This window comes from Theobroma cacao, chromosome 2, assembly GCF_053813885.1.
Source record: "Theobroma cacao isolate CCN51 chromosome 2, ASM5381388v1, whole genome shotgun sequence".
NCBI classification, from domain to species: Eukaryota; Viridiplantae; Streptophyta; class Magnoliopsida; order Malvales; family Malvaceae; genus Theobroma; species Theobroma cacao.
The window spans coordinates 16,648,141-16,673,497 of NC_142640.1; the positions used below are offsets into that span (position 1 = coordinate 16,648,141).

A 25,357-nucleotide genomic window follows, 5' to 3' on the forward strand; every position below is an offset into this window, starting at 1 on the left:
TCAGAGCTCATCTACCTGCAAATCTTCTTGGTATTTCGGTTTTTTTTTTCTTTTTTTTTTTAAAATGGTTTAGCAGCCCCTATAAGTGAATTTTTGCTGCTGGTACTTGTATTGTCTCTGAAGTTAAAAAACCATTTTTATAAGAACAATTTTTTGTAAGTTAAAATCCATAAATATTGACAGATGTTCAACCACCTTTACGAGGTTGATACAATGAAAGTATTTCACATTGAACACTTTTGCTGACCACTTACTAGGATCCTTTTTCACTATTATGATCTACCAGACAACTAAGATTCTAGAATTGAGCAAGTTGGCATGTCAAGAGAATCTAAAAGATGATTACCAACCAAAGAAACCACTTAATCACCCTAAGTATTTATGTTTTCATTTACGGGATAGGCTTTCTTCTGCATAAGAGAGTGTATGGAAAAATTTGAATAGTGTTTGCTTAAGACCTACTGCATCATTGACTTTTTATGCATTTGAAAATTATTGCAGTAAAGAACTTTAAGTGGCTTTCTCTAGTAATATCTGTGTTATGCATAGCAAAGGTGAAATCTTTTGTTTGCTTCTGATTTTCCTGGACAAGAATGCTGCTATGTGATACTGGGACTGTCCTGCGCGTCTTGTTTATTGAGATTCTGACCTGATCAATTTTTTCTGCAGACACAATTGATGATGGAGTCCATAATGACCCTCCAGGAAAAGGTACGCAACCATTGTGGTTATAGTCAGAATTTTACCGTGAACCTCTTAGCTTTACCAGAATTTTGAAGAACATCCTGTTGGCTTCTATTATTTAATAATGTTGTCAAAAGTATGGGATATTTTAACTGTACTTATATAGCCGTTAGCAACCAGCATACTAGAAAATTTTCAGCATATCTGTGAAACATGATTGGACCATTTCTAGATCACCCTTCTCAGGATTTCATTTAGGTTGGCTCACTATCTTTTATTTATCCATTTAACTTAGACCATGACATGGAATCTTACAGCTCTGAAGACAGTCCTAAAACTATGAACAGTCGCTCCCTTGCCCCTCTATGGACCATGTGCCTTATGCTTGATCATATTTGAACGCACAGCAGAATTGTTTTGTTTGCAACAAGTCTCTTTCCTTATTCTCGATTTCACAGAAACTTTCCTGTTTAACTTTGCTTGTATGCTCTTCAGGTTAACATTTTCAAGATCCTCAAAAAGGACTTTAAGATTTGCTTTAAAAAGAGGGAGGGGGGGTGGGGTGCGGACAGTGGCGAAGCCGGCGGGGGGCTTGGCTTTTGAAATACCTGGTTAATGCCTTGTTTGCTAAAGTGAAATGGGCATATTTTGAATTTGGGACCCCACAAAAATTTGTACCATGCTCCTCCTCCCATCTGATAAATTTTATAATTTGATAACAATTGTAGTTCTAAATTTCATTTCTTTTAACTTTTTTTTATGTAAGTATCATTATACTTGAAATTTAATTGCTTAAATTACAAGTTACCTTTTAAATGAATTAAATAATATTTTGACATCAATTATTGTATCAATAGTAACGAAAGAAAATACATTAGTTAAGAAAATTTAGTTGCTATATTTTGCATACAAAATCAATTATGCTATGCACACAACTTTTTTCTTTTCCTTTTTTTTTTATCTATCACCCCCACTTTTAGTTTTTTAAAAGGATTGAAACTTTATTTAACATTTATTTTAGTTACCAAAAAGGTATTTATATGATTTACACAACTAATTACTACTTATTTCATTTGAATTTGGTATTTTTTTATCATATTTTTTTTATTGAAGAGACTCTCTTTACTATTGTTTTCTTCTCTTTGAATTATAATTAAACAAATTATTCTTATCCCACCCCCAAGCCAAAATTCCTGGCTTCACACCTGGTGTAGAGTGTCAATATAGATTTGATCTATAGGACCTAGATTAGATGTAATAGATAGTGACCTGCTACATCATATGCAGCTGTCTAAGTTCTTATAATCTCCCCGCAGATCTGAACCTGGAGGATGTGTTCTTACATATTCTAAGACTTGCCAAAGAATTTGTACCAAGTCTGTTGCCGATAGATGTCCATATCAAACATTATACACTGTACAGCATCATAACACATAATCTGTATCATATAGATAATCTGATTTGTAGTTCTACAATTTCATGCTGTCAACTTTTGCAACCCAGAAGTTCTATAACAGGATGAATCCAAACTATCTTTGGTTAAACAGTTACACACCTACAATCATATCCCCTTTGGATTAATTTTCTGGTTACTTGTTGCAAGACTAGTCTCTATAGCAATCTGAGATTCTGAATGTCAAAAGCCACTACTGATTCTTGTTGCTCAACTAAAAGAACCATTTGACTATAAGTTTCCCCTGCCACTCCTAGTTCTCTTGAAATATCTACTGAGTTGGTACTGTAATTGCTCTGCAGGAGGAGTTTTACATGGTTAAAAGTAGTTGCTCTGCCTAATATAATAACACACAGCCTTCTTGATTATAACATATCGAATCCACTAGGGATGGTCAACACCGAATTATAGATACAGCTGATGACATAAGTCTTTGCAGACAAGCAATTTGATGAAAATTGTAGAGGAACGGAGCTGAACTAAAGTAAGGCAAGGAGGAAGGTGAAGAAATAAAAAAAAAATTAAAAAGAGAAGAAAATAGTCCATAAACTAGAGAAAATACAAGATGTCATAGTGAGACAGAGCATAGTACAATTACGTTACCTTTGATACTTTTAACAGCAGCATTATATTTGTTTGTGCAGGTCTGTTAGCAGCATGGAGTAACACCATTTTCATTGTATTCGGTTTGTTCTAATCCGTGACAATTCCTCTTCACGCAGGAAAAGTTGCTGAGAGCAGAAAATGAACTTTTAGAAAGAGAGGTAGAAGATTTCCAGAACTAATCTCTATTCTTTCTCAACTTAATTTTCATTAAAGCAGACGAACAAATATTTAGAAGAACAAAAAAAACTGAACAAGTTTTGGGATGGTTTTCCTGTGACTTACAGAGTGCAGCAATGGAGAAGAATGAAGATGAGGGGAATGAAGTGGTGATAGGGTTCAGCAATCACCAACATTTGGGTAATCTGCGACAGCAGCAAACGCTTAGCTTGCTTCAATAGCAATAATATTATGTTAGTTGGCTATGGACCTGGCTCTAAGGTGCAATGGAGCTACTGCCACTGAGCCTGTCAACTTTTAAGCACCAAGTAAGCAACCGAAAGCATGCAGAGATTATTATGTCACCGTAATAAGCTTGTGGTCAAGTACCTTGGATCCTTATGCTGTCCAACTCCCACCCGCTTGTAATAAGTATCCGAGAAACTCTCAAATACGGTCTTTTTTTTTTTTTTTGCATGGATTTCGCTCGCATATCTGTCACTTGTGCAGCTAAACCTATATGTTATCAGGGTGAATCCATTAGTTTTTATGTTCCCACGCAATCCCATCTGTGTCTGTCTCTTCCGGCTGATGTTGTAATCCGATTCGTATTTATTGCTAATATTGTTGTAAAAACATAGGTGGAAGCTAGCGGTGCACATATCGTAGTACCAGATCATTCTATTTATATCCTTGCGTGCGTGCCCACACACTGGACAATGGAACACGATGTGTACTAGATTGTTCCAAACAGAATACAAGTAGATGGTAATAGAAGTAGAATCTTACCCCTTGACGTGTCCTTCCTTTGGTAAGAAGGCAGGTTAATTTCGAGCCATGTGGGATTGAGGAAAGCACCGTTTTGACGAGTTGAGGAAACTCTTTTTTTAAAAAAAAAAAAAGTGCTGGTTTTGCATTGACGAGAAAATTCGGAAACTGGTAGGGCTCCTATAAAGTTAGTAGATGATGGGATATCCTTGGATACACGGTTTAGACTTATGGAGAGAGAGAGAGGTAAAGATGCGCATGACTTGGCGCTTTTATGAAAGGTAGGGTCACGCTGACGCTACCAACCGGCAACCGCTCAGGTTCAAATGCGTTATCCAATGGAAACCAAACAGCACACTAGGTTGCATTATCTGAAAAAGCTGGGAATGTCTTGTCACTGTCACTGTGGCTCTATTGTTTTGGATCTAGCCCTCTCTTGTTTTCCTTTTAAAGCTTGTTAAACCGAAATCACTTTCACGATAGCACAATTTAACAAAACTTGACCCTTTCCGTTCCTTTGCTTTTGAGTTAAACCCAAATCTTTTGTCATTTTTGGGGTTCTTGCCAGAGATCAGCTGGGTCTTCCAGCCACTCAAGCACATTAACCAATGCACCCATTAACTTTCTCGCCCTCTTTTCCTCAAAATTCGCAACTCCACCGCCCCAATCATCTGTAAATCTATTTATTTCGCATTTAGCGCTGATGTTATTTTCTTCGATAACATCAAAATAATATCCACAAGTGAAGTAATTAAATAGTAGAATTAAGGATAGTTGTTTAGCATTTCTCCTATTTCCAATACTTTTTAGACAAATGGGAAGAGTATTTTACCAACACATTTCTGGTTGTGGAACTCAATATCCAATGCGTCTCTATATGTATAAAACATACACTTTATCTAAGTCGAACCTGTTGTCTTTACCAACATTTTTTATTTAATTCTTACTCTATACTATTTTCTTTTACCATAAAGTAAAAGTAAAGTCATATTTGATTTAAAATGATAAACTACTTGATCAATTACAATAATTCTATATAAAAAGAAACTACTTGATCAATTACAATAATTCTATATAAAAAGAATACAATTACTGCTATTTATTAACCTCAGTTGTTAATTATCGTAACATATATATGCTCAAGTAAGCTTTTTGTATCTTATTAGTTTATTTGGGTTTTATTTTATTGATTTTTTTTTATTTTTTGTTTTCTACTTATTTTTAAAAATTAAAAAAAATAAAACAAAATTCTATGATTTAAGTGACAATAAAAGAGAAAAAAAACCTTGCTTATTTCATAAGTGTAGCATGTTACGTTATGTTATGCGTCGAAACTTAAACTAACATCATGTTACCTTAAATTCTAAAAATAAAGTTTAAATAAATTTATAAATTTCAAATTCACGTTCTTAATCTTAAAGATATGCTTGATAGGTGGTGAAAGGTCTATATTTATATATCCAAGACTCACTCAATTATTTTTTATTGATGTGAGATTCGTGACATTTTATTTCATCAAATTATATAATACTCTTGTTGCATTGACTTTTTAGTCGTAGAAAAGAGGGGTTCTTACACTATTTTAAGTTTATCTCGATTTTTGTATATCTCATGAAACTTTCACATCAATGAAAATTTAATTTTACTCTAATATCAAATGTCACGAGCTAGAATTTAAGCTTAATCTCGTGTAATTTTAAACTTTGAAATCACAAATCCACGTTCTCAATTTAAAAAATATATACGGTGAAAGATTCATATTTATATACTTAAAATTCATCCATATTTTACCGTTGTAAAATCCAATCCATAACACCTTCTATGTACAAGATATATCTCTTTCACTCTACACTTGTCCATGGGCGGGCCCAACTATAGCTGGACCTTGGATAAATGTTTTAGACTTAAGTCTGATTCGAACTGATCCAGATATTATTATAATAATAAATATTCTTTAAATAATTAAAATATTTTTAAAAATATTTTATAATAAATAAAATTTAAGTAAACGTATGGAATGGTAACTTAAATTTTGGAGGTGAGATTCATAAACAAAGGCATCTGGTTTTAGGACTTTGACCAGAAAAAGAAAAGGCCTGGGCTTTCCACTCTACATTTGTTGATGCCAATCCCTATTATGATATGGCCCATATGCTTTTGAGTACTATTTTTCATTTTTAATTAATAATTATTTCAAAGCTGTGCCTGTGCTTAGACGACGTGTCTAATTATCAACCCATAAGTTATCATTATACACTATAAAATAATGTTACTACCAAATTATTAAACAAAAAAGGACCATGATAATATAATGCATCATAGCATTATATTAAATGACAAAATCACGTTGAAGATCCCAATTAATAAAATTCACTTTTAACTTGATTTTTTTTAGTTTAAAAGCTATTGTAAAATTTTTATAAAAAATAATATTTTTTAAAATTAAGTTAAAAATATTTGATAAATTAATTTTTATAAGTTTTTTTATAAATAAGCTGTTTGGTAAAATAACTTATATAAGTTTTAATTTTGATTAAAATTATTAAATATTTAATAAATGATGATATTTTTTATTTTGGTTTAAATTACTGATATTTAATAAATGAAGACATTTTTTAGAGGATAATGTTGAAATTATTTTTAATAGATGAAGATGTTTTTAGAATAAAAAAATTCTCCAAAAAAACTATTTTTTTTTAAAAAAAAGAAGAGAAAATTACTTTCTATTTTTTAAAAGTTTCTTGAAATCTTATTTAACCTAATTTTTATTTTTAAAAGATAAATAAACTAAAAAAACTAGATCAAACAAACACTAACATAGGTTTTTTTTTTAAAGTAAAAACAAAAATATTGATTTCGTCATTTTCTTAAAAAAGTAAAAAATAAAACACGTTTGATAATATTTCTATTACAAGAAATTTTAGAAAATAAAAACATAAAAATATTTAAAAAATTTCTAATTTCGTCTTTATCTTAAATGCTTAGATTTAACAGGAAAACATGAACGTAACTATCATAATTCATAGAAAAAATGACATAAAAAAAAGAAATATTATTCTATTAAGAGTCTAAAGTCTCCCTAAAAAATAAATCAAACCCAAAAAGTAAAATAAATTAGAATGAAAAGAGAGAAAAAGAAAAAAGTCACCTGTAGTAGATCAGATACGAAGAAACTCACCTTAGATGGAAAAGCAAATGAATTAAACAAAAAAAATAGAAAAGAATTTAAGGTGTTGTCGTTGAAAAAAGGAAAAAAAGAAAAAGAAAAGGAAAAAGATAGGTGGTTTGGTAGTGGCCTAGTTGAAATGAAGTGATTTAACATGTTTTTTTTTTTTTTTTTTCACCAATTTTTTAAAAACAAACAAATACAGAATTACCAAATATTTTTTTATTAATATTTTTATAATTTTACAAAAGAAAAAAAAAAAAAACACATACATCACCAAACAAGGACTTACCATCGCCCACTGCTGATAAAAAAAGTCAAGGCTTTCATTTTTTTTTAGTCTTAAATGATTTCAGCAGCGAGACTTAAAAGATTGGCATGTCCATGATACACGTAAGACGTCATCCCTGACAATTCAATTCCAGCGGGGCATACCGTTTTCTTTGCTTCTACGTTTAGATCCTACCATGTCATCAAATTATTACTCCATGTCTCCCTTCCCAACAACTGTGTACATTATTATCAAAATTATTCTATGTTTATAGGCATAGCAAACAACTAGAATAAATAAAAGATGGATTGAATTTTAGTTTTACCCTTTTCTTTTTTGGGTAATTTACTTAATAATTAAAAATACCTAATTTGACTCCAAGTAATGCCTGCCCAAAATTAGTTTCTTATTTGATGATATCACACAATCTTGTCCAAAGAAGCAGCAATTTACAGTAATTCACAGCCCCACGCGCTTAAACAATTTGCTTGACCACCGCAAAGTTCAAAGATAAGGTCCACGTCATCTGTCCCCACGTTGGACTTCCACGTCCGCCCTGATCCATTGAGAGTTTTCAACACACGCGCTCAAAATTACGGTTGGACCTATCCTCGTCTAGAAAAGTCTCTGTTCTTTTTTTATTATTATTCTCAAATTTCTTAAAAAAAAAATAGAAAAAGAAAAAGGTATCGTGCGTGCGTGCGTGCGTGATCATTAACAATGCCATTCTAATTTTCTTTCAATCCAAGCTTCAAAACCTTTCCATTTTCGGTTTCCGAAAAATCCAATTAATCTGAATAACAGCACCGCCGCGTCACTTTCTTTTTGGTTTCCCTCCAGAATTGCCTGAGAAACAAACAAAGCTTTGCCCGTCAGAACTCCCCAGTTGTTTATTCCTTTCCAATCAAACAGCGGTTTAGATAACTGTCCCCGAGTTTATCCATTTGCCTCGTTTCTAGCAAAAAAAGAAAAAAAAACACCAAAGTATCCTATTACTATCTGAAATCTTTTTCATTTTCTTCGGATTATAGGGTTTAGTCAATTTTCTATCTTTGATTTTCCGTAGGATTTTTTTCTTGAGAAAACAAAAAATGAGAAGACAACAGCAAAATCATCTACATCAGGATCAACAATCAAGGGTTTTCTACGAGCTGTCGGCGCTGGTTCTGAGTCTTCTACGATCGCCGCTGACGCCGATGCCTTTCTCCGACCATTCACCGGCACCGGCACCGGCACCGGCGAGGAGGCCTCATCCACCGTCGACATCGACGTCGACGACGATATCGCCGGCGGGATTCGCTTGGCTGATGCTAGGGATATCGGTTTCGTTGATGCTGTGTGGATCGGTTACTTTTTTTATAGGGTTCATGTTGATGCCTTGGATTCTTTGTTTGGTCATGGTTTTTTACGTTGCTGGTATTGTTTCCACGGTTTCCATGTTAGGTCGTTCTATTCTTTGTTACGCCATGGCTCCTCCTTCGCCGCGAAAGGATATTCCTGGTAATTTGTTTTTTTTTTTTATTAATTTTCTCAAATGCTATCTTTTTAAATATTGGTGTTGATGGTGTCTTTTACATTTAATTTTGTCTTATATTAGGACTTTTAACCTTTGATTTCTTAATTTGGTGCTTTAATCTTTGAGATAAATTTCTTTTGTTATATTCTGATTGTCTTTTTTTTTTTAATACTATTGTCATCTCTTTGGTTGTTGTGTTGGATATTTGTGAAGAACTACGGAGAAAAAAAGTGTTTGATTGTAGGTTCTCCTTTTATTTCGATTAACTGAAAAGTTATTCAGCTAAAACATACCCTAGGCTCCTTTATCATGTCTTTGATTTCCAAAGTGATTGGATTCCTTTATTAAGCGACTTTTTCTTTTCTTTTTGGTACAAGTGACTTTGATTTCAAAACCATGAAACCAATGTACTTTAGGAATTGCGGGTTGGGAGATTGGGGGTTTCTTTCATAATCTTAGCTGAATCAATAAATAATGCAAAAAAGTGCATGTAATTTATCTTAGAGTTGTAAATAGATTAGTGTGAATCAAATCTCATATTTCCCCTAGTTATCTCTTCTGGTAACGGGAATTAAATCTCTTCTGTTCCATTCCCTGCATTTCTTTGCAATAAATATGATTTATTAGCCTTAGCTAAATGGTTGTTCACCTGTTCCATTAAAATTTAGCATCAGATGTTTTAGAATGCATGGTCATTGCTTGATTTTTACTCAAATAATGATGAACTATAGTGTGAGTGGTAAGCATCAAACATGGAAAAACAGAATTTGCAGATTACCTGTGGAAATTAAGAAACTAGAAAAAAAAGAGCTTAAGCACAACTCTCTTTTTGGTGTTATTTTAATTATCCGTCAGAGGCAACTCAACCTTTCATTGGCCAAAATCACATGATTGGCAGGATTCTGGAATCTCCAGTGAGACCGATTATTCTCCTTCATATTATATTGGGAATATTTAGAATGCTTTCAAATATATTGTTTACTCTTCATCAAAATATGCTTCCGCTTTGACCTATTTTTTAAACTTCATCCATTGATATTTGGTACATGCTTCTTCAGAACCTTTTTATGCAATTAAATGCTGAATTCTTCTTCTTGTGATGCTGGAAAATTTAGTTTTGACTGAAAAGATGTTAGAAAATTAATCAAGGGTTAATTACAAATTTGGTACTCAAACTGTAGTGAAACTGTTGATTTGGTATCTTAATTAGGTACTCCAACCTTTATTCCTTTAAGCAGGTAGCACCTTTGTTAACTCTGTTAGTGACATGTTCAAAAACATCCAATCAGAATGTGCTCTGTGTGTAAAATAGTCATATCATTTTTTCTTTTTCCTTTTATTTTTTAAATTTTAATTAAAAAATTGTAAAAAAAAAAAAAACCAGAAAAAGAGGGAAATTGGGAAGAGAGGGAAGGGGAGGGGAGGGAAGAGTGAGTGAGAAGGCAAGGGGGAGGGGGAGGCTGTTGCGAGCCAGATTGGTGCCAACCTATCCGCTCCAAGGCAAATCAGTGCCAATCTGTCTTGAAGCTGGCAGATTAGCATTGATCTGCCCACACCGGTGCCGGTCAACCCCTCCACTTCCCACTCCCTTTTGCACTCTTCTCTCCCCTTTCCTCTTTCTCCCCCATTCTTTCTTTCTCTCTCTTTCTCTCTCTTTGATGGTTCTTTCATTTGAATTTTTTTTCTTTTTCAGATTTTTATTTTTTAATTCCAAAATATTTTTTTTAAAAGAAAATGACCTGGCTTTTTTTTTTGTACATGTGGTGTATGTTTATTGGTTATATTTGTCCATGTTAGACATTTGACTAATGAAATTAGTTAAATGTGCAAACTGATGGATGGAAGTGTAGTTCAGGTATTTAATTTTGAATTTTCTTTTTCAAGTAACAAGTTGACAGTTTCACTGTAATTCGGCTGCCAAATGTGTAATGAAACCTAATCAAATAGTTTCATATTAAGTTTTGTTGTAGAACATTGCATTTTTTCTTTACCTTGGTTAAAAGTGTAATGAATGCATTATCTTTGTAGTATCTTTTTAGCACACTCATTGACATTAGCAAGTTCAAGATATGTCAAATTGTTAGTTGGTGGGTTTCTTTGACAATAGGTGGAATAAGACAATAATAAGCAGTGACTTGTTTAAACATTTTTTGTTGATCAAATTTGGGCAGAAGTTTTGAAACAGGTTGGCAGAGTTTGTATTTGAGCTTTGGATCTAACTCGAGATAAATCAAGCTTCAGGTTGAATAGTATGACATTTGGTTAAGGTTTTAGTAGGTTCATGTCTTTGCATGAATAAAACTTTTTTTTGCAGCAAAATAGCTTAAAGGACTACGTTGTATCTGACATATCTGCTCTTCGCTATTCATTTGTTATCAGTTATGTTTTGCATGATACAACAGGTTTTCAAAAGCTTGGGCAAGAAAAGTAGATTTTTGTTTGAGCTGCTAATTTACTTGTGTGATGAAAAGAAGCATGTAGTTCATTGTCGCACAGACTGCATTTTTTTTCCTCGTTTCCTTCAATCAATTAAATGTTTGTATCATTTATGAGATTGCTGATATATTGCTGATTTTATTTAAAATGATTTCACATTGCAGCATGGAAACTTTTATGAAGAGAAAAGTGGTTCAGACAGAGGGTTGGATAATGTGTTGGAGAATCCAGTGGCACTTGAGTTCCTGTGAATGGTGCTGCCTGTTGCTACAAACAGGGAAAGGGAATTCACCAGGTTTCTTCGACTATTAATGCAGGGAATGTGGATAACTCTTGCTTCAAAATGTTACTGAAATATGTGGATATGGCTTCTTTGTCTAGTAGAAGTAGTGACTTGTCGAAGGATTTAACTGATCATGTGTATTGTATTCTTATTTGCGAGAAGAAATGGGAGGGTTGTTTCCCATTTCTTTCCTATATTCAGTTTCTATCGGGTAAGTCCCTGTTTCTTTCTTCTTTGTTTGAGGGAATCATATTGCCACAATATTTAATCTAAAAGAACGTGGAATAAAAGAAAAAAAATAAAAAATGGGGGGGGGGGGGGGTGGAATTTGGAGAAAGAATGAAAAGCAGTTAAGTTGAACAGTACCTTGGTGTTCTTGGATGGCAAGGTATCTTGACCAAATAATAGATGTAGTTTTGGGGCAGGTTCCTTCAATGATAAGGGTGGTTGGAGCCAGTTTGGCTTAATCAGGAGCATGGATGCATGAATCCATTCTGGGCAATTACTAGTGACACGGTCGATTTGCAGTTCTCACTTAACTAACGGTGCCGCCGTCCATGTTTTCTATTCTATTTATTTTTACCCGTGGAAGTTATCCTCGTGTTTTTGTGAACATCTGCAATTGTACAAGTGGCAGTATTTGGAAGTTTGGTGGCGCATTCATATTAAACAATCAACTGCCTTTTAGCTTTATGCCCATGCCCAAATATTGGGTGCGTCATATTTTAGTATAGTATAGTGTCGAGTGTTTATCCCGATAGCAGCGGTGGAGAATGGTGCGTGGGAGTTGGGACCCGTTCGTCTTTAGTTGGTTTATTTCGTTGTGTGCTGTGCACGAAGTTCACCACTCTGACAGGCCTAGGCCGCCGCGGCAGTGCACAGACCCTCCTATCTGAAGTACCAGGTGTCCCAAATTTGGCAGCCTGCTCATGCGAATTTTGTCTACTGCGCCTCGCCCTCACCCACTCGTTTGCGTTGTTCGTTTTGTTTGCAGTGTCAGTTTTAAGAATCTTATGGGACAGGTGAGGTGTCTATTAAATAGGCCTTTGCTCCTGCTGTCTTACACGAAACTCCCCTTACCCCTTTGATCTCGACAGCGATCAATGGTCAACTCTAGTCAGCTTAACACAATGAAAACAAACATCTGATGTTAGGTAGTCAGGCAAGAGCACAGGTAATTGGACATCGATCTTACCCAAGCCAAGGCAAGGGCAGAGTCGACCGAGAGTCACAAGACAAGCAGAATTTTGTTATTTGTCCAATCATTTCTATGACTGGTAAAAAGTGTATTGACAGGAACAAATCACAACCAAGAGAATCAAATCATTACATTAATTCCCCAGGACCAGGAGGAATACACAAAGCAATCGGAGGGGTAATCAAAGATGCAAAAACGATGAGATCCTAAAACGAAATAATTAATACACAAAATCACAAGAGAAAATTCCACATGGACAAGTGAGAAAGGTCAAAATCTAAGTGGGTGTCTATTCAGTGTAGATGTGAACACCTATGGCGATGAGGAAGATGGTGATAAGTCCAAAGAAGATTATAGTGTGGACAAGAATCGATATCCCACTGGTTTGCATGTTCCCGAACTCCACCACTTTGCTCCTTCCTGGCAACTGAAACAACAACCCTGGACTTAACAGCACAAAAAGCACCACTGCTATCACCACCGGACCCCAATCCGCCATGCTTTTTCCAATCTTTCTCTGCAACCTACTACTCTGTCCTGATGGTGAAGAAAGAAAAGGGAAAACTTATACTATAGCCGATGAAGCTCAGAAGAGATGGAAGATTGAGCTGTCTTCGAAAGAAGAAAGCACGGAATAGGATGAGAGGGGAGGAGAATCTGTAAAGAGCGAGAAATGAGGTAAAGGCAAAATATACATGCATGTCGACATCGTGCCTTCTCGACAGATGTCAGTGCAATAGCTACGTGGCGGCATTATGGATCGTCCGTCCCTTTCCAACGAAATATAGAATGAGAACTCCTTTTTGGTTAGAACAGTGATTGTGATTTTCCTCTCTCTCTTTTTAATTTAATTTAATTTTCTCTTTTTCCAGAAAATGCCAGAATTCCAGAATTGCAAGCAATATGCCACGTGATTTGAATTGCGAGCAATTTCGTGATTGGTCCATCTTTCTTTCTTCCCATATTTCTTTTTTGTAATAAAAATAAATCCTTGCATTATTAATTCTTCTGTTAAACTAATTTATGTCAACATACACGTGAACAATATTACATGACATGACTTTTGACCAGAAAGCTACAGAATTGAGTCGATTAGTTGGTGCTGAAGCAATAACTTTTGACCTCAAACCTACAGAATTTACGAATAAGTGACAGACATTCACTTCCTGTAATGGCATAATTGTTGCAGATGTGGACGAATTACAAAACCAGCTTTCAGCTTGGCTACCCAAGTTAAAAACAAATTCACCAATAAAATCCACAATGAAAATGCTATAAAACATATTCATATCAAAAGCAATAACTTCAAAAACTTAAAATGAAATATTCAAATGAAACATTTTTTTATTAAAATTAAGATAAAAATTTATTAAAATTTTATTTTTTACCTTTTAGAGGTGTAAAATGTCTAATTAAATTTTTATATTACAAATTGAAAAAAAAAAGAATTGGTTTTATATATAAGAAAAAAAATAGTTGTTAAAGATCATTAAACATATATTACTATTAATTGATTGAAAATAAAAGACATAGTTAATAATTAATAGTATTGTGGGAATTTGGTTTAATAACCTCAAAGGCCTAGAGGTAAATATTCAAATGAAACATTTTTTTATTGAAATTAAGCAAAAAAAATTTATTAAAATTTTATTCTTCTAACTTTTTGAAATGCAAATTTTTTAATTAAATTTTTATATTATAAATTAAAAAAAAATTGATTTTATATATAAGAAAAAAATAGTTGTTGGAGATCATTAAATACATATTACGTTAATTGATTGGAAATAGGAGGCATAGTTGAGAATTAATAGCATTGTGGAAATTGGGAAGTGATAAAAAAATTGAGATTTATTAGTCACGTAATTAGGGAAGTGAGAAAATCTATCATTTAATTAATTGTCTTGACTTTTACATATTTTTAATGAGAAATGAGATAACTGTCACGGTCCATACCAATCTCTGTGAGATATTGTTTACTTTGGCCCACTGGTCTTACAGTTTTATCCCACAAAAAGCACCTCACTGGTTGAAGGTAGTGTAAACCCTTAAATGCCCAGTCGATGTGGGATTCATGGCTCCCCTTTAAGACCATGACATCCTCTTTTAGCTCTCCTTTAGGAGTTTCTCTTCGATGTGAGATCTATGGCTTTACCTATTGGGAGCATATATTCTTCGAAGTGAGATTCACATGGTTCTATACTAGGACCGTGACATCTTCTCCCATTTAAATAAGAGCCCACTATCCTCAGTGGCACATCATTAGTACCCTTAGAGTTCGTAATAACCCATGCAGTGCTTGGGTGGACGCTTTCATACAAGTCAGCTAAGAACTCGATTATATTTGAGTAAACACTAATAATAACCATGAGTTAGTTTATAAAAAATTAATAGCAAAATCATAGGACATAGTGAATACCATTTATGTAACCGTTGTATTCACATAAAAGAAAAATGTTTTATTAATATTGAAAGTAAGTACAAAGGGATTGAGAGTACCAATGCGCAATTGTCAGGCCATTAGGGCAGCCTTAGATGGTTAGCTACAAACATACCTTGACTAGTGAGACACCCTAACAATCCGTCAAATGCTCAACCCCTATAAAGAGCTAACGAGCTTTTACATTTATGCCATCAAAAACCGTTACAATGCATGAAATGGGGACATTCCTTCCTTTAAGTGTCACGACCCGGAACCATCCTTGAGTCCGTGACAACCGTCGCAATGTCCCAATAGGCACTCATCCCCCGAATACCATATCGAGACCTCGTAAGGCTTTCGTATCAGTTTCTTATCTCCCCTGTGGTTAATCGTTGCCAAATGTCGTATTTTAGAGGCTTTTAAGCCTTTTTTCGATTTAAAACAGTGAAAAAATAAATTTCACTTCATAGGGGCATTTTCATCATTTTTCGTCAAAAATTTCAAATTCGACCAAAATGTAGTACTTAAGCGAGAAGTGCATATTTTGAACTCAAAATTAAATTTGAATGTCTAAAACGTGATTTAAAATGGAATTATAACCATTTAAATAAAATAAAAATATTCGACAAAATATTCTATTTTTTTACAAATTAATATTTATAGAGTATTTTGAAAATGATTTTTAGTAGCGTAAAAGTTAAATATATTTATACAAACTATAATATGGAAAACCAAAGAATGAAATTTAATTTACAGTGCTACGTAGGCCCACAAATGAACAAAAGTAGTAAAGATAGTAAACCTACAGTTTTTGAAGTAGTATGACCAACTATAGTTCTCGACGATGTCTGCTATCTACAAGCTAACCTGGCCTGAAATGATAGGATAAAAAAAAGGGTGAGATTATAAAATCTCAGTGAGTAAACAAACACCATCTAAATAATCTAAAGGCGAGTAAAGGGAGACAATTAAAAATAATTCATTTCAGCAAATTTTTCACAACACGAATATTCATTTCAACCAAATAATCAATATGGCTCGTGAATTTATCAAAACTTGGCTCATGCCAAATCCTGTACTTGGAGACACCTGGACCAGGGGTATCCAACAGAGTCCGCCAAGGTTGTGAAAAATTTTATATAATCATAAAACTTGTCTTTATTTTGAAAAAAAAAGCAGTCGTTCCTTGGCGTTGACTGAGTCTCACTTCACGTGGTGGTTAACGTGAAGTGCACTCAAAAAGCCCACCTCAGGAGATACCCTACGCGCCTCTACAACCGATGTGAGAATATAAAGGAGTTTACCGTGCCCCTCTAATAGGTTGGTCTGCGAAACCCCGCCACTGCAGTAGCTAATCTTTAATCCACCAATTGATCAAATCTCAATGGCATAGCATGGCAATTACATTACTAACCAATTTATCAAGGCAAAACAGACAGTTCATATTTTTCAACACAAGTATAAATTCAGCCAATCATGCCAATTTATCACAAGCCATTTAATTCAAATCATAATTTACAATAAATCACATGGTCTCCAATTACTCAAATTTTCAAATCCAACATTCTATTTTCAAATCAATTTATAAAAAATTCAATTTATTTTATAATTCTATTTATTTTATAAATTCATATTTTTCTCATAAAACAAGAAATTCATCATTTAAAATAATTTTCACAAATCACAAAATTGAATAAAAACTACTCTAGATAATTCAGACGATAATAGGTTTACTCACAGGTTTCAAAAGTTCAGTTTTTGAGTGTACTCAGCTTAGTGATCCCCAAGCGTAATTTCCTTACCTTTGTCGAAGGGCACACCACTTTGACACAGTATAAAATCAAAGAATTTACTACGTTGCCCTTAAATTGAAATAACTAATTTAGATCACTAATGCATGGTATGAAATGCAAAAGGTCTAAATTTTGACTAAACACCGTATTGACCTATTTCAGTCTTTTACCCGATAAATTGAAATACGCATCCAATTTAGCTCCAATTGATCCCATTTCTTTTTCTAATGCTTCAAATCACCAATGTCCAGCCAAATAACCCCAAAATCAGCAAAGCCACATTCATTTTCCTTCTTGGAAAAATTCGGCCAAAATGGTGCATCATTGTCACAATTTTTCCTACTTGATTTTCTTTCCATAATTCATTAATTTTCATATCAAAAACCATGATTTCATAATCAAATAACCTAAAATAACATCACATTCTTCCTCACCATTGACTTGAAAATTCAGCTAAGGCTAGGTAATGGGAAAAATGAATGTTTTTCTACATATTTTGTTTACTAACATGCTAAACTAACACTAAACACTAACATATATCAAAATCAAATCAATCCAACAATTTTCTCTCTCTAGACCCATATGACCAGCCATGAAATCACCATGAAAACATGCAATTTAATCATGAAAAATAAGGAGAAATGCTTGGGAATAAGAAAACTCAAGCTTAATAGAAAAAATCTTACCTTTTTCACTTAATTTCCTTGAAAATTCATAATTTTTCTTTGATTTTCTCTCTAGGGTTTGGTTTTTATTTTCTCTCTCTTCTTGCTGGTTTGGCCGACCATGGGGTGGAAGATGGGCTGGTTTTTGTGCCTTTTAAAAAGGAAAAATAATAAATTAATAAATGCATGACACATGGCATCATGTCATTGGCCCGTTTTTTTAAAATTTTGACTTTTCATTTTTAATTTTCTACCACACCTTTATTCCATCTTTATCCATTCCTACCATAATTAAATTTCACAAATTTGACAAGTGTTGGTGGTGCAAAATTACCATTTTGCCCCCAGTATGGCAAAATTATCGTTTTGCCCCTATACTCTATAAATACCGGGAATTGAAAATTTCTCACTCCTCAAACTCCAATTATGTTCTAAATAATCTAAATAATTAATCTTGATCAATTGTTACCAAAATTTTTTTTAAAAAAATTCCCGTTTTGTCCTTAAATGACAAAATGACCGTTTTGTCCCTAATCGGTCAATTCTCCCAATTGACTCTAAACTGAACCTCGAACTCCGAATCACTGTTTTGAGAATTTCCTTAATTGTGAAATTTGAAATTTCATCTTAAAATTTCTATTTTAATTAGTTCGAGTTATAAATCAACTTAGTTGTACTTTTAAGTACAATACCGGCTTTTACCTATTTTACCGAGATATTCTAGTACACAGGCATGATGTCAACTATATGTATGGCCTGACAGATAATTTAGGGCTAGGCTTGACATTAAGTGTCTTCCCTCTAACGACTTAAACAATCTTTTATAAGTACGCTACCAAGTACCATTACATTGTTTAAAATGGGGATATTTCCACTTAAGGCACAACGGACTTAATCTTCTAGACAATTTTACCTTGTTATGGCCATATACAAAGGTTGGCTTATGACATCCTCCCCCATTTAATCTGTCGACGTCCTCATTGACTGGTCGGCTTAGAACTATTTGATCTTCTACTTGAAGGCGTGAAGGTTAACTTCTTTCTTCCAAGTGATTTCATCTGTTCCAAGACTTACCCATTTATCCAAAAACTCCTATGTTGGTCATCGAGAGACTAGCGTGGTCCTTTTTGCAAAAATCTCCTTTACTCGGTGATGTGATAGCGGCTTGGTGTTGATGGCGGCCCTCGTGGCTTGACTTTTTCTTGCATCTATTGGATTTGTATGGAATGGCTTCAGGATGTTGACGTGAAACTTTGGGTGTACCTTTATCTACTTTGGTGGATCAATCTTGTAGAGTTCTTCCCAACCTTGGTAGTGATTGTTACCAAGCCTTTATATTTCTGCAGTAGTCGTCGATCTCTCTTTTTTAGGAATCTGAATTATTTTAAGGTACCATTTTCACTGACATAAGGTCACACACCTTAAAGTGTTGCACTTTTTGACTTTTATTTTTCCATTTCTTCATGTGGTTAGAGGCTTTTTTCAGATAGACCTAAGCAATATCCATATTCTATCTCCATTCTTTAAAAAGTTAAAGGCTCGAGGGCTTTTGCTCTTCCCTTGATATGACTCCAAGGAGGTGTGGGGAAGTTTAGGTTGTTGTTCGACTACAACTTCGAAAGGGATTTTATTAATGGAGGAGCTTTCTTGTGAGTTGAAACATAGTTGGGCCACATCTAATAGAGTAGGCCAATTTTTCTAGTTTGCTTGTACAAAATGTCACAAATATTCCTCTAGTAATCTATTGAAGCGTTCTATTGGTCATCTATCTAGGGGTGATAATTGGAGGAGATGTTGGGTTCTAACCCTAACAGTTTGAAGAGCTTTTCCAAAAAAAAAAAAAAACAGTAAACTTTAGATTCTTATCATTGATGATGCTTTACGGGACTTCCCAATATTTCACCAGATGTTTGAAAACCATATGCATTGTGTCTTCTACAGAGCCAAACTTTTAAATCAAGATGAACATAGCGTACGTCGAAAAATGATTTATTACCACCAAAATCGATGCCATATCTCCAACTTTGGTAAGTCTTACTATAAAATCATGGGAAATGTTTTTCCAAGGTCTAGTCGATACTAGTAGAGGTTCGAGCATTCCTTCTGACTTTTGTCTCTCTATTTTGTCCTATTGGAAAAAAAGGCATGTCTTTATATAATCCATCACATTTTACCACATATAAGGTTAACAGTAACTTTGTTTCAATAACACAATGGTCCCTTGCCAACCTAGATGTCCTACCTAAAGAGCATAATGGCATTTTCGCATCAACTTCTGTCCCATTTCTCCAACTTTTGGGAAAAATAGTCATGGTTTTCTTGTTAGTAAGAGTCCATTTTTCATCAAAAAATACTTTGACTTCTCCCTCTCCACTAATTTCATTATGGAAATGGCCTAAGGATTTCATTTCAAGTTCTTTTCAATAAGGATGTTTATGTCTGTGGTTTCTCTGCTTGTTGAGATTAGAGTTATCACCCTAAGAGCTATAAATTTGGCCTTCCTATTGAGGGTGTCTGCCACTTGGTTAGCCCTTCTAGCTTTATGCTTAAAGTAAAAATCAAAACTCAGCCAAGAACTCTTAGCATCTAGCTTGTTTGGCAGTGAGTTTTGGTTGTGTAAGGAAGTGATTGACTACGGTATTGCTGTCTTAACCATTAATTGAGACCCTAACAAGTATTGTCGTCATGCTTGTAAACAATGAATTACTGTTAAGAGTTTTTTTCCTTTCGTCATGTATCTCCTCTCAACTTTGTTCAGTTTTTTACTTTTTAAACCTAACCGGGTGTCCTTAGTGTAATAATACTCTTCTGAAGGCAAAGTTTAATCTATCTGTTTATACCTCGACAAACTTTTCAATATCTAGGAATGCCAAGACAAGGTTTGTCATCATCATTTTCTTCAAGTCTTTGAAAGCTTCTTTGCATTGAGGTGTTCAACACCACTTTTGTCCTTTTTCAGTAATTTTGTGAGTACCACTGTCCTTTTTAGCACCCTTCCACAAATCACCAATAATAGTTGGTTAGCTTTAAAAATGAGCAAAGTTCAATTGTATTCTTATGAGTTGCCCACTCCTTAATGGCCTTCACTTTTTGCACATCCATCTAAATGTGACCTTGTTCAATGATATGACTTAAGAATTAAATTCGGGTTTGCGCAAATGCACTCTTCTCTCTTTTCACATACAACTAGTTGTCTTATGTAACACCCCTGACTTTCAATGTTAAATGTGTATGATGGTTAAGCAGATAGAAAAGGTAATTTGAACGTTAAAAGGTTAATATATTTTGAGTTTAGATGTCAATGAAATTGAGGATATGCCTATGTTCATAGAATATGATTATGTATAAATGAGTAAGTGAAAGTTTTAATGATATTGTGCATACGTTTCGTACATAAATAAAGATATTGTGCATATGCTTGGCACACAAATGGTATAGTGCATTGTTTGGCACTTAAATGAGCATGGTGTGTGTGTGAACTATGTTATGTTTCCTTGACATGTTATGTGGCATAGAGCATGAATGAGTAATTGAAGTATATAATGAGTATATGCGATTGATATTAAGTGAATAAAGATGTACTGAGATGAGAATTTGAGTAAGAAATGAGATAGGAGTTTGGAATTTGAGCTAGAAAGCTATAAGTGTTGAAAATGTACATTCTAGACAATAAGTATCGATACATAAGCTTCATGTATTGATACATTGAATGTAGAAAGAACACGACAAGGGTATTTTGGTAATTAAGTATCGATACATTACCTAATGTATCAATATATTTGAAAAACATTATAATGAAGGCAATTTCTATTGATACATTGTCCCAATGTATTGATAGATTTGAAGAGAGGTACATTTTGGATGAAATCTATCAATACATGGTCCAAATGTATTGATAGATTTGAAGCAAAAAGCATTCTGTGGGAATTGTATCGATACATTGCCACATGTATCAATAGATTTATAGTTAACTCGGGGAAATGTATCGATACATTTTCAAATGTAGCGATACAAACATGTAGATTTGCAAAAAATATAAGACATTGGGTTGTCAGCCTATTTGCAACAAAAAGAGAAAATAAGAGCTTTCTCACCCTCTTTCAAAACCCTTATCCCCGTTAGTGAATTGGAGACTGAAATAAGGCATTTGGAGGCTAGAAAACTAATTTAAAGGTAGGATTAAAGCTTTTCATGGATTGATTTTCAAATTGAATGATTCAATAATTAAAAAGTCTATGTTTCAGCTTAGTGACTGGTGGAGTTTGAATGTGGCTAGAGAGTTGAAGTTTAAATGTGCCAAAGTGATGCTTAAGGTAAGGAATTTAGTTCAATGTTGAAGAATATGAGAGATTCAATTTGTACAATGAATACTAAAAAAATGTGCTATGTTGAAAAGTTGGGACTAATTCAAAAGACAAGATTTTGGCTTTGAAATTGAGATTATGATGTAAATGCTGATGATTATGCATTGTTAAATGTTAGATTTACCTTCGGAATAAGAATTCTACCCAATATTTGAATGGAAAATTGTTGAGCTAAAATTAAGGCCTTGTTAAGCTGAATTGTGCAAGTGCCGATAAAGGAACACTTGAAGTGTCAAAATGAGTAGGGAATTTATGAATTAAGAGCATAATGACTAGATGTGCATGTGTGCTTCCTATGTTAGCTTAAATGTTATACGATATGTTTATATGTTATGTACGTCTAGAGTTAGGATTCCTAAACAAGAAAATGTTTATGAAAGATGTGATATGCTTAGTGATAGTGTGCCTAGGCTAAATGATGATATGATGACTTGTACATGATAAATATGTCTAATGGTGTTATGTCTAGACTAGTGAATGCTATGAAAATCATATGATATGCCTAAAAGGATTGTGCCTAGGCTAAATGCAAAAACGTAAACCATGATGAGGAGGAAATGTAAGTCAATGGTTAGATGATCATGAATGATAATGATGAGTATGATTTGTCCATGGATGATTGAAGACAATGATGTGAATTGAGGATGAGTGTGTCGATATCCCTGTGACCATGTATATTCTGCTAACAAGGATAGTGGTTTTGTCTTGCCCGTGATTCTTGCTTGCTATGCGATGATGATACATTATGCCTACAGGGATGGTGGTTTTTCATTTCGCCCATGATTCATAATTAGTTATCTGAGATAGGAAATTTGTGTTTGTGTTAATTGTGGTGAGCCACATGTGGCATTATGTTAGAACCCATGGTTTGTAAGACCTAGAGCGAGAGGCCTACACATTGTGCAATATGAATTATGAATAAGGACTGTGCCGATTTATGATGAATGGACTTTCAATTATGTACATGGCAAAGTGAGGTGATATTAATTATGTGAGGCCGAAGGGCCATGATTACTATGGACATGATATAAGCATGAATGCCCATGTATTATGGTTCATTTGAGGATATGCATAAGGCTGTTAAGCCATGATTGTTTTGATTGAATATGACAAATACCCATATGTGGTTATAGGCATAAGGTCTTATAGATTTATTATGTTTTTTTTTAGGATGCTTTAGAGGTTTAAAGGCACTTAGAATTATACCGAGCTTAGAGATGACTAAAGCTCATTGAATTTGAATATGATTTGATGTGGACATATGGAATGTTACAGGCACGATGACCTAACTTAAGGATATGTGTTCCGTTCGAGGGATGAATTCTAGATGTTGATTTGATTTGAGGTTGAGTGGAGTCCCATGCCTTGTGACTTTGTGTGCTTACAAGGATGGTGGTAAACAGGAACAGTGGCACTAGTTCCACCTATGATTCCCACTTGCAATGTTTTGATGCCATTCGTTGAGATTACTTTGGGTGATGCCGACATCGAGAGATTACTTCGGTAGATGATCTGTTCTACGTTAGTTACTTTGGCACTGTGCATGATCTGTTCCCCACCCGTCGTTTTGGCACATGCGTGATCTGTTCTCAGCCCGTTGCTTTGGCACATGCGTGATCTGTTTCTCCATCCAGTGGCTTTGCCCTACGCGTAATTTGTTTCTTCGCTGGTAAGCCACTGTGCGTGATTGATGATGTCCAGGGCAAGACCACTCATTTGATTTTGTTTGACCATGATAACATGCATCGGGGATGGCATGATCTGATTTGAAATATGAGTATGTGGTGACCACTGTGAATGATATTTGATGAAATGTTTCGGAATAAGCAATCACATGTAAATGAGATGTGAGATTTGGCTCAACAACTAAGGTGTGCCTATGAAGCCTAGTTGGATGGTAACGACTTTAAAGGTAAGTCTTGATTTGATATGATGTGATGTGAGGACATGAAACTTGTGAATTGTGGATATGATACGCCGTTAAGATGTGATCTGATAAGACCTGATATGATGAGTTGTGCATGCAGGATATTAAAATGATCCTCGCACCTTTGAATTAGAGACGTTTAACTATGAAAGTGTTACAGCTAGATAGGCCTATGTATATTTTATATGTAAAATATTATGTTGTGATAGCATCCCCTCACTGTGTATTAAATGACTCACCCCTTTGTTGTACCATATGCAAATAAGAGAAGCTATGGGGCCACGTGGCAAGTGTCATTGATTGGACGGACATGTAATTGGCATTCGATAGGTCTCCCTCCCAACATGTCACTTTGCTGAGTCTGTGGGGGCTTTCCACCTTCCAGTTTGATTAGCTTGTGAAAGATATTAGGCACGACATGCCATATGAATTTGTGTATAAGGATTGTTATGTACAAACCCAATTTGATGGCCAATGTATGGCCTTATGTATAATTATACGGGTTGTGAGCCAGGGATAACGTAATATATTTGAAATTGTTATGAATATTTGATTATAAATCCCTTGGCATATGAGTTATATGGTTGTAAACTCTAAGGCTTGCTCGGGTCTAGAGGGCTTGCTTGTTGTGCTCGTGCACCGGTCACGGACCCTTGGATTTGGGTCGTGACAAATTCTTGATGTAATATAAGGGATCAAGGTTATCAATTCTTCTTCATTGCGAAGCATAATCTAATAATACTTTGAACTAATTAAAAAATTCATTGACAATGAATCTTTTATTTATTCTAACATGTCTATAAAAAATCAAATTGAGAAGCTTCAAGAACTTATAATTCGCCAATAAAACTCAGAGTTACTTGATAATAAAGTTGTTGGGTATAATAATGACTTGCAATCTGAGTTGGTAAATCTTGAAAAGGAGTTGAATGCTTTACGATGCAAGAAGAATAAGATTGAATCTTCTTTTAAAGAGAATGAAGAAGAGTTGCAAAGAAGGAAAGTTGATACTTTCAAGAATAATGAAAAGATAGTTTTCAAGTCTTCTCTTATTTATAGTGATTGAAGCCAAATCTTTAGAATTATTGAGACCATGTTGGAATCTTCTTGAGAAGAGCTGAAGAATTATAAGTGTAATTGTTGATTTGATTGCTTCCTTATTCATATAACTCTTGCTTATGATTTTTTTAAGAATTTAGACTTTTCAAAATTTCTTTCACATATTTTTAAATTAGCAATAAAATCAATCTTTTTTTATTGCTTTTATTTATTTGTGAAGAAATTGCAAAGATAATTCCATGAAACTTTTTTGACATTTTTGTATTTAAAAATTCTTTGATCACAAGTTAAATTTCAAAGAAATTCAACTTGCAATTGCAATTTGCTTCACTTGAGATTTAATGGCTTGAATCATACAAGTCAAAAAGAAGTAAAAACTTGACTTATTCTTCAATTATCCTCGTCTACTAGGTAGTGAAGTAAAAACTTGACTTATTCTTCAATTATCCTCGTCTACTAGGTAGTTTTATCATTGAAAAGATTTTAATCAACTTTAATCCAAGAGATTTTTTCTTTTGGGTTGACTAAGTTGCCTATGTACTTTCGAAATTGAAGGATCAAGTCATAACGTGTGTGTGTGTATGCCCTAACTT

The 25,357-nt window shown here is 34.1% G+C and overlaps 3 protein-coding genes across 3 annotated transcripts in view; 2 read left to right on the top strand and 1 right to left on the bottom strand.

Annotated features, from left to right (window-relative positions):
- The window catches only part of LOC18608962 (agamous-like MADS-box protein AGL27), a 32,026-nt gene extending 28,480 nt beyond the window's left edge, over positions 1-3,546 (top strand). The window contains exons 5-7 of the mRNA XM_007043892.3: positions 670-711; positions 2,860-2,901; positions 3,028-3,546. Coding sequence (XP_007043954.2) covers positions 670-711; positions 2,860-2,901; positions 3,028-3,141 — 198 coding nt within the window. The 3' untranslated portion in view covers positions 3,142-3,546. The remainder of the gene's footprint in view (positions 1-669; positions 712-2,859; positions 2,902-3,027) is intronic.
- Positions 3,547-8,058: 4,512 nt separating this feature from the next.
- Positions 8,059-11,572, top strand: LOC18608965 (uncharacterized). Its single transcript, XM_007043896.3, has 2 exons — positions 8,059-8,604; positions 11,221-11,572. Exons 1-2 carry the CDS (start codon positions 8,196-8,198, stop codon positions 11,235-11,237), a joined length of 426 nt encoding a protein of 141 aa, XP_007043958.2. The 5' UTR covers positions 8,059-8,195; the 3' UTR covers positions 11,238-11,572.
- A 1,012-nt stretch (positions 11,573-12,584) lies between these two features.
- On the bottom strand, positions 12,585-13,180 carry LOC18608966 (uncharacterized). The gene has a single exon (XM_018116138.2). It carries the CDS (start codon positions 13,034-13,036, stop codon positions 12,827-12,829), a length of 210 nt encoding a protein of 69 aa, XP_017971627.1. The 5' UTR covers positions 13,037-13,180; the 3' UTR covers positions 12,585-12,826.
- Positions 13,181-25,357: the final 12,177 nt, after the last annotated feature.

Excerpts from the sequence above, each read along its gene's own strand:
- LOC18608965 (XM_007043896.3), top strand. The coding sequence starts at position 8,196 with ATGAGAAGACAACAGCAAAATCATCTACATCAGGATCAACAATCAAGG.
- LOC18608966 (XM_018116138.2), bottom strand. The coding sequence starts at position 13,036 with ATGGCGGATTGGGGTCCGGTGGTGATAGCAGTGGTGCTTTTTGTGCTG.